We start from the raw sequence: 10,386 nt of genomic DNA on the forward strand, positions 1-10,386 counted from the left end.
TAGGGTGAAGTCAGGTATTTTGTGACAATTTTAGAGGTGATCATGTCTTGGTCACCACCTAAAAGTCTGAACACTACCACGAGTGTTACTTTTAGAACCTGTTCTGGTTCTCTGCTATATTTCGTCTTTAACAACAGGTGAAGTCTCCCACTCTGAATTTAGAAGATATTGTTTTTTCAAGGGTGATAGCACTTAATAGAGACTGTTTACTGATATTTGGAACCGATATGCATTTACAAATAATGAAAATATATCTGTCAAAATTTAGAATTTGGAACATAACAAATTCCAACCTTTTATGTTTAAGTCCCTTTAGCGAATGTTTAATCAATACTAAAACTTTCAAAATCATATATAGAAAATTCCCTGCAACTTATATAAAATAAAATAAAGTTCAGTGAAAATTTAAACAAACGATAGCTCCCTGAGGTTTTAAAAAGTTATAGTTCCTCCCATGCTGGCACTTTGTTTGCATGTATTGCAGACCGCCTTCCCTGGTGTTGGTTGAGTGTTCAGTGCCTGGCTGCTAATATTTTAAGAGCCCAAGGTGTGAAACATTATTTATCCCATTTTACCTGATGTCCTGCATTACCTCACTCTACTCAAGCTATTATAAAGATGCCAGCACACAGGAATCAAAATAGAAAATTTATTGCAAGACACTTGCTGGTGACAGTCAACTCCTAGTTGCTACATCTCAGAGGCATATAAAGTCAAACACACTCAAAAAATGTAGAAGTTTTGAATAAATATTTGCAAAAGTGTTTTCTTGAAATCTGAAAATGTAAATTGGAACAACACCATAGTTAAGACTGACAGGGGACACTCTTTGCAATCCACTCTAACTAATTCCACACTCCTGACTTCGGTGAAGTGCTATGGACTGTCCTTTGCAAATTTCCTAATCAAAGGAATCTCAAGTCTACTCGCAAAACCCTGTTTGCTTATAATAAAATGTCATATGCTTTTGTAAAAAGACTAAAAGAAAGCAGAATCGAACTACAACAAAACATTGATAATGTCTGTAAAAAAAACACGCAGTACAAACCAGTGTAAAATCACATTTACAAAACTATACTCTTCAGGATTTCAAATATAACATTTCTCTCTGATAAAAACACTAACATGGTAACAAAATACATTGAAGCACAGTCAATCCCTGCAAAATTCAGAAGTCATCATCACTGACAGAAGCAACTGTTTTTGTATGTTGCTCAACAGCAGTTTCCACATTGTTGTGCTGTGTGCTGCTGGACACATGAAGTGTCTCTGACAAACTTTTCCCCAGATCCTCAAGCTCTTTAGACAATCCATCATTAATGACTTCATCTTGGTCTCCTTTGTCACTGGTTATAGTGGTGTATTCATGACTTTCAGTGCTGACCTCGTTTGTCTCAGTTGTGCCAATTTGATTTTGATGATCCTCTTCACTGATTCCTGTATTATCTGAAACATGCTCACTGAGTCGAGGAGAGCTAATGCCCTTTTCCTGATTCATGTCCTCTCCTTCCTTTTCATTTGCGTGAGTTGGTGAGGCAGCAGTCGTTTCAGGAGAGTGTAAGGGTGTGGACACAGTCAGAGGATCAGCATAATTTGGGGAATCGCAGTATTTAATTAGTGAGGCATAAGAGAACACGTCATTTTCTTCTTTGGTCTTCACTTGATGCCCATCTGAATCTAGATGGGGTAGGAATGGATCAAGCAGATCATTCTCCCTTTTTTCAGGCTCTTTACTGGAGGTGGGTGTGTTGGGTGGCTCTTCAAAATCTTTACGTAGCACATCCAGAAGGTGGCGCATTTTACCCTAAAAACAAACAATACAATCAGATACATGAGAAGAATTTTTTGAGTCCTTTGTGACAACCTTTGTAATATTTTCAGATATTAATTCTTCTCTCAAGTTCAGTGCAGTTGATAGATATTCGTAGGGGTTGGTGCTCAAGCAAAGAAAAAAAGGCACCCCTCTCTTTGAAACCTCAGGAAATTGACATGATTTCTTTCATAAAAACACAAGGAAAGCAATGTCCAAATAAAGAAAAAATTACATAAAATTAGCAAGGAATTAGCAAAAACTACAAAAAATTACCTAAAGATAAGAGAGGTAATTGTGATGATTACTAGAGATGATTTATATCATCCCTAGCTTTTTTCTTTTTTCCATAGACATTTTTCCTTAGATGTTTTAAAATGTTCTCTAAATCTACTAATTTCTTGCAATTTGTGGAACATTTCTTACCAAGTTGTTCATTGTCTTTTTATCATGTTTGTGAAAAAAAATGCACCAATTCACTCAAGATTCAAAGATTTAAATACAAATACAAGAAAAGTGATGGCACTTCTGGTGTCAAAGGGTTAAGTTACATGCAGTAACACATCACACAACTCACAACATACTCACAACATCAAGCCGATGTCGATTCATGTCAATATGGCGCTTCATCACCCGATCGAGGAACCTTGCAGAGGAAACAAACACAGAAAATGACACAGAAGGTAGTAACAGACTCTTTCCACTGTATAACAATGCAATCAATAATGAGACACAAGCTATAGCTTAAGAGAGTGTCATCCAGGCTGCACAGGTGTCTTGTATGTTATAGAAGAAATAATGAACCTGTCAGAGATGTGCCCCCTGGACAAGATATCCTCTGTTACAGCAGAAATGAATTCGAGGTACATTAATTCTTCTTCCCTGTTGAATGACAGATGATAATTATTACCTTGACAGAGGCATATTCATTTCAGATGGTTCTTTAAATTTAGTGAAGCATCACACCATTAACTCCTTAGAAATATGGCAATAATTTTCGACTCAGTCAATTAAAAGCTGCTTGACATTATCAGAGAACTTACTCTGCAGATACACTCTTCATAATGGGAGATTTCCCACCTTCTGGTGAGTCCCTAAAACATAGGACTTATTTAAGAACTATATACAGAAAATACACAAGATATTACATGATGCTTGAAATACAACACAGTATTTCTCCTTCATGATTTTACCTGGATGAGGATTCAAAGAAATCATGGTTTTTGCTCCTGTTTGCTCGACTCTGTTGTCTAGATGCTGAGAAATATGTGCCATTGAGTTCATCTTCAGACCACTCATGCTCTGTGTTAAATCCCTGTAAAACAAATAGGACAGTAAAATGAGAAGGCCTATTCAATAAAGTCAAGGCTGTTACATTATTTAATGTTCAGTGTGGCTGTAAACACTTCAGTTCTTTGTGGTTTAAAAGGTCAATAAACCACACAAGGATTATTGACATTGAGCAACAAATAATTATACTCCACTTATTTTTTATGGTCTTTATTTATACACTGCACCACATGATGTCATTCAGTTTAGTCAGTGAGCGGATACTAAATTTGCTTAATTCTTTATCACTGAATTACGTCATGGATCAGTTTTTAGACTTGGAAAGAAATCATAGGAGGAACAACAAAAGACATCAAATGTCTACTAAAAGAAAAAAAATAGCCAAAAACAAACCAAATATAGCCTACCATAGAATAGCAGAATTGCCTTAAAGAAACACAAAATGACCTCAAGGAACCGTAAAATGACTACAAAGATATGCAAAGAAACTACAAAATGACTACAATAAGATGCAAAGGAACTACAAAAAGACACAAAATGACTACAAAAAATAACAAAATGACCAAGGAGAGACAAATATACCTCAAAGAGTTACAAAAACACACAAGTATAAATCAGAGATACAAAATTACCACAGTCAATGAGTCAATAAATAAATGGATTAACTGATTAAAAAGAAAAGTGTTGAGACTTAATTGTTATTGTTGGACATATTAGAAAAAAATATCTGAATAATCAAATGAAATCATCAAATTTACCTGAGATGGCTCATAAAATTCCCTCGTGTCTTCCTTGTTCTTTGTGCTGCATAAAAACAGATACAATTCAAGTTATTTTTAAACATTAGAACATCCTTAGAGATTAACGAAGATGTCTGATAAGTACCTTCCATGATACGTCTCTTGTCGTGTCAGTATCGAGTTGGTGCTCTCCTGAGTAGGTTTCCTCCGAGGTGCTCTGTAGTAGCGATATTGTGACAGATATGAACTCTTCTCTGATTTCAGGGTCTTTGGGGTGAAAGGTTTGTCTTGGGTAAAGCGCTGTGAGTGTTTCTGGAGCAAGTCCCCACTGTACGTCTTCTGAACCGGGTCCTGGAAAGTCTTGTAGCAACTATGGTCTCCCGAAGCTCCCAGTGACCACGCTGACTGCTTTCTGTGTGAAGTTGCCTCAGGGCTCCGGTACTTAATTTCTGATACTGGGCGAACGTGATGAGAATGGTTCTGAGAGCTGACTTTATATGATGGATAAACAATCTCCTTTGCATGAAAGGAGGAATTGAACCCTGGGCTGGAGGCTGTAGAACTCCGTGAGCACGGGTAGGGGCTATCATCGTACTGCATGGATAATCTACTCTGAAAAGCAAACATATTGTATTGAATCAGATATTGTGCATCTGTAAAAGTTTGAATGACGAATAATGTAGGCTTTGCGTTAAAGCCATGCCAAAGTTTGTTTGATTTCTTACCTGGGCTGAGGAGCTAGAGGCTCTGCTGTTTCTCTGTGAGAGAGAGTGGGCTGACTGAGGACGTCCCCTTTTCCTCAACCGCTCCTGTCTGATCTGATCATTATCTGTAAACAGGCAATTTTAAAAAAATGTAGCAACACCATAATAGACTTACTGCACTTATTTGCACGATATGGAAGGGGCCAAGAGAGAACTGTGATAGGACAGTCACAAGAAGAGAGAATTACTTTCACCATAAAAAAATGAGGAAGAGCTGCATCCTGAAAACTAATGTGATAAGTGGTTGCATTGCATGATAGCTTTTTGGGGCTACTTTTAGTGCACTTCCTCAACTACTGACTGCTGGTGCAAAGTGGTGAGCTCAAAGGGAAAACTGAGCAGAGGTGGGAATTGGTCGCACATGTGCAATTCACGAGCAAGCCTCAAATCTTAACTTTCAAGTCTCAAGCAAGTCTCAAGTTACTGTGGGAATCATGCAAGTTTTGACACTTGGATACTTACACTTTACACTAAGTATCAAGCTTTTGGGTACTGAGGCATCAATGGCAGCTGTGAAAAAAGGGCAAAAAAAGTGAGAGCATCTAGTTAGACCAGAGATACATGTTTTAACCAGTTGACATATATCAAATATTAAGGAGCTTAATTAGTTTGGTCTATCTAATATCATAGCAAGGATCATATATCTCTTCCATGTTAGCTCACCTTTAGCTGAGTAAACCTTTTTGTAATGTGACACCATGTGGTCTTTAATGATGGACTGTGTCAGCTTACTAGAGGAGCGAGGGCAGAAAGCTAAAACACAAAGAAGAGAACATTCAGTAGACTGTAAAATTAACTTTTATCTTAGAAATGGACAAAACTCAGCTGACATATTTCTCATTATCAATACTTACGGCTACTTTTCAAAGTCTGTCCTCTCACACCAGAGCTGCTCCCCAGTCCAGATGATACACTTCCTGAAATGAAAATGGATGGATATGGACATGTTGACTCCCTTGGTCAATAAATAGGTTGATAGATGGACAAATTATCAATCACAGTTTACTTATTAAGCAAGCATTTGATATATATAGCCTCTCAAAAGTGATTTACTATTTTCACTTTGTATATCTTTATGAAGTGAATACCTTCTGGGGTTCAGAATGTTGGTCAAGAGTGTATGCAATTTTAAGACTTACTTTAGACTTTGCATCATCTTGATTAATGATGATGATTAATTATGAAACACAACCTCTCAGTCCTATAGTAAGAGTAACAACTCTTTGCCTACTGATTCTATTCTTTTTCTCCATGATTGTTATATTATTATTATCATCATTAGTAGTAGTAGTAGTAGTAGTAGTAATGGCAGTAGTAGTAGTAGCCTATGTAGTTATTCAGAGCAGATATTTTAATAAGAAGTATGTGATGCACACAAAACATAAATATATATTTTTTAAAAAGCTTAAGTTTTGAATCAGCAAAAACCTAACCTTGATATTATTTTTTTTTCTTTTGAAAGAAATCGGTTGTTATCCAGCTTAAATCTACAGTAAAAGTCTCTCTAATGTCGTTATTATCTTAATGTACCTACATAAAGTAAACCAGCCTTAGATTAAGCACCGTGTTAAATGCTAACAGTGCTGTTTTGGTTATGGATTTTAAGTGTTGAGAATAAGCAATATGAGTAAAAGTCTCACCACTGTCGAGATAAACCTGAAGCCACATTCGTGAGCACACTCAGCAAGCATGAATTTATCTTCAGACAGCTGCCTAAGCACAATTTGAATTTGCTGATTAACTAGCCAGACAGCTAGCTAATGCTAACGCTGTTATCATACCTGTTCTCGATTCCATGTTAATGTTACACTCAGCGTATCCCATTTTCCTCAAATATATTCCGGTGCAACAGCGGTAGAGCTCCAGAAACTACAGTGTACTTAACTTTAAACATTTTAACGCTGAAAGATAATCAAGTTACGTCAAGGTAACAGCCTAATACTAGCTTTTAAGCAGATGAGCAGCGGAGCAAAGCTTCCCCGTCGCCATGCTGGTTGCTATGATTGCTTTCGTCATCACGCTCATGCGTAAGGAAACGTCACGCCTCAAACCACCCACACCTGACCCACACACATAAACCATGGATCTATTATAAATCTATCTATAAACGCATTTATTCCTCTCTCAGTATTGTTGACAACAAAAAAGACATTTTTTAGATTATTATAAAAACTTAACTTTATTTATTTATTTATTTAAATTTTGATAACATTTTAAATATCTTTATTGGCTCGTGTATTGAAACAATCTTTATTATTTATTATCTTATGTGTAGTATGTCAATTTTTTCCCTTTTTTTCTTTTAGTGCTCTAATGTATATATGTGTTGTTGTTAGTCTGACTACTTTGCACATTTATTTTGTTAAATAAAGCTGAAAAAAAAACACATTTATTTTATTTTATTTTATTTTTTAATTTTAATAACATTTTAAATATCTTTATTGACTCATGTATTGACACAATGTTTATTATTTATTATCTTGTCAATTTTTTTTCTTTCTCTTAGTGCTCTCATGTATATCTGTGTTCTTAGTCTGACTATATATATATATATATTTGTTAAATAAAGCTGAACCACCCCACCTGTTATTTATTTGTGAAAACTTGACTGAAATGGATAGGCTGTATGTCATTTAATATTTCTCTCATGGCGAAAGCATTTAACTCGGAATTCAACAATATCCAACACATACATAATTATCTATATTATTTATAATGTAAGTAATGTTTGGGTAAACTTTTTAGTCCAAATTTAGTTACAGCACATAATTTTAAGAAAACAGAAACAAAAATTATTAATATCCTCAGTTCAATTTGTGTTTCAGCATTGTAATATTTCTGGTTGTGCTTGTGATATTTCTGTTGGCACCATCTGAGAATCAGACAAACAGGGTGAAGCAAATGGAGCCAGTGTGAAGCCAATAAAGTGCAGGAAAGGCCAGTCTATATTGTCCTCTCTAATCATAAAAAACAGTGATGTGTGCTGCTGATCTGGAGCCACTGTGTCTGCACATTAAGAGTGGGGTGACACAGACATTGGTGTACACTAAATTTTATATACTTGTCTTCCTGTGAGTGCAGTTATTTAAATTTATACCTGGGGAGGAGACAGGACAGGAGCTAAAAATTCAAAATCATCTTAAAACACACCTCAAGGGTCCTGCAACAGTAAAATGTATCTGTTAAGTTCTTCTGTGCCATCAAGGCTCGCAGCAGGGTCCTAAATTTGTATGCCTTCTTGTCTTGTATATTGCCGCTGTGCTGTTTTCAAGACAGTTTGCAAACATCTGGCCAACTCAAAACCAAACCTAACAAAATTTGCTTGTTTACAGTAATGTGGGAGTGTGAAAATATGACCAATGTGGGAAAACACAGAGTGCTACAAATATAAACTCTGATTCAACAGAGTGCATGTTGGTCATGGGAAGATTTTGTCAACATATTGTGAACTCTGCCATGTTCCTTGTATTGTTTGATAGAACTTTTAACCCCTCACGTCATTTACCAACAAAGGATTGTGAATCACTTATAGCAGTGTGAAACAGCAGCATAACAGCAGAGTAAGCCTTAACCACAAATCAATTCATGCTACTTTTTTTTTACCCAGTCTTTAACAGTTAGTTTTTATTGCCAGTTTAAAAAGTAATAAATGTAAAATGGTTTATTTAAACCACATACTGCATTCTACAACTGAATGACAACCATTACTAATGGACACAAAATTGCAGTTTTAACCCTTTCAGCCTCCTAAATGTTTTCTGCTCTGAAACATTTTCATGTAATATTGCTGTCTAAAGAAATGTCTTGTTTCTTTATTGTGAATCAGATGCAAGGAGTTTTTTTCATAGCTGGTCATAGCAGCAGAACATGTGGAACTAATGACATTAACGATGGCTCCACTGCAGCAATTATTGCAATGCAGTAGATGTGTTATTAGTTACACCTGTGTTGGAAGGAGTCTGAATGCCAATTCTCATTTTCTTGCTGGTGTGTGTTTTTTTTCCACCCTTTACAGGTTTTGCAGAATGCTGATGGGGGATGACGGCCCGGCCAACTGAGAGCAGGTGTTGCTGATTTGAGGCTCACAGCTTTTTAATGTCTGGTCTTTGCTGTAGCCTTCTGTTCTGCTTGACTTTGCGCTTGTATTTCTTTTATTTAAGGTACCCAGCATCTGTAATAAAGCCATGAGTTCCACTTTGACTTAATTTTTTAGGTCTCATTTCCTTTTTTTGGGTGCTCAAACCCAGTCAATATTAATCCACAGATTAAGCTACTCCTAATCAGCCACCACAAGAAGGGACAAAAGGTTCCTATACTGTACAGTATCTGTTGTGAAAAAGACCAATTCTTGTTTAGTTTTACTCCACATTTTTCAATGCAAAAGCTCTGTATACTGAGTGTCTTCTCTAAATCATCTACACATTACATGCAAACCCCTTTTTAAAAATTATTTCTAATTTCTAAAGATTTTTTTAACTTTTTAGGCAGCCATGGATCTTTTTCAGAGCACAAATTTTGGCTTGTCACAGTTGAAAAAAAGCACAGGTGAAATGTGTAACGATGACTCAGTTCCATTAAGCGTCTGAGAAGGCATTTCCAGTGAGCCAGCAAGAAAAGCACAGCAGTGCTTTCCCTACCATGACTTGTCAAAATGTCTGCAGTGAAAAAGAGTGTATTGGTTTCTTTCTTTTCATTTTTTTTTCTAAAGGCTTGACCAATCTTTACCATCCATTAAATCCCTTCTCAATACTCCCTTACTTTGTTTTATATTTTCTTTTTCTTTGTTTGTTCTTACCATAGATTTGATCCATTTCATCAATTTTTTCATCAAAGATTCAATAATTCAAGTTTGTCTGCATATGCTTATCTGTCAAGAATATGCAGCAATTCATAACATATTCTCAGAATAATGTAGTTGAACTTAAACTATTCATCTGTCCTATGCTGTATAGATTGGGTGAATAGTTCAAGTTCAACCAAATTATTCTGAGGTGTCATGAATCATTACATGCACTGTATAGATTATTTGTAAATCTATATACTAGTATGGTATTATTCTCTTAACTATCTCCAAATAAAGTGTTACCAAGTAAGGGAATGTCTTTTTTATCTTTATTTTACCAATGCTACCCTGTAACCGAACCAGTCCCAAACTGACTGCAGTGAAGTCATGAACAGACAGTGTCCCAGGCTGCCCAGGCAATGCACTCCTCGGGCAGAAACCTGAATATATTAGGTGTCAGTGAGTCAGAAATGTAGATTGATGCTATTTATTAACAAATATTGAGAGAGGATGTTGCATGCAATTTTAAAAGCTAGCAGGCTAACTTCCTGCTTGGTGCAAACCTTGTGCCTGGACTCAATTTTCTAAAGTCTGACTGATGGACATTATGTACAAAACCAAAGCTTATATTTCCTGCACTTGCACATAACTAGTGGGGTATTTTATTTTTTGGTTTATGTATGACCTGTGAACAAGTGGGCACATTTTTTGTTAACTCAGTTAAGTGGGATTTGATGCTGGCATGTGACTTTGTGACAATTATATTTTGCTGTAACTTGTATCACATGTACATTGCCAGTTTGATCATTTTTGAACTACTTTTTCTATGAATCTTTAGTTAAGGAAATTAGATTTCTCCTTAGAGTTGCTCTGCTGTGATTTAACTTCTTTCTGTGTGAAGTCATTACTTGAAAGCTTTCAAAGTGGCTTCCCAAAAAATGTAAATAAGGATTAAGATATGGTTGGTATGATGCACTGGCAAGTGAAGACTATAAAACA

The 10,386-nt window shown here is 36.0% G+C and overlaps 1 protein-coding gene across 1 annotated transcript; it reads right to left on the reverse strand.

Annotated features, from left to right (window-relative positions):
* Window positions 1–635: 635 nt before the first annotated feature.
* Window positions 636–6,613, reverse strand: spata7 (spermatogenesis associated 7). The gene is made up of 12 exons (XM_042501088.2): window positions 6,386–6,613; window positions 5,459–5,521; window positions 5,268–5,357; window positions 5,067–5,114; window positions 4,566–4,669; window positions 3,986–4,452; window positions 3,859–3,904; window positions 3,004–3,125; window positions 2,854–2,904; window positions 2,615–2,692; window positions 2,399–2,456; window positions 636–1,804 (listed from the first exon to the last, which is right to left on the reverse strand). Exons 1-12 carry the CDS (start codon window positions 6,426–6,428, stop codon window positions 1,169–1,171), a joined length of 1,806 nt encoding a protein of 601 aa, XP_042357022.2. The 5' UTR covers window positions 6,429–6,613; the 3' UTR covers window positions 636–1,168.
* Window positions 6,614–10,386: the final 3,773 nt, after the last annotated feature.

Source organism: Plectropomus leopardus, chromosome 14 (assembly GCF_026936395.1).
Source record: "Plectropomus leopardus strain MGB_pleo_1.0 chromosome 14, ASM2693639v1, whole genome shotgun sequence".
Lineage (NCBI taxonomy): Eukaryota > Metazoa > Chordata > Actinopteri > Perciformes > Serranidae > Plectropomus > Plectropomus leopardus.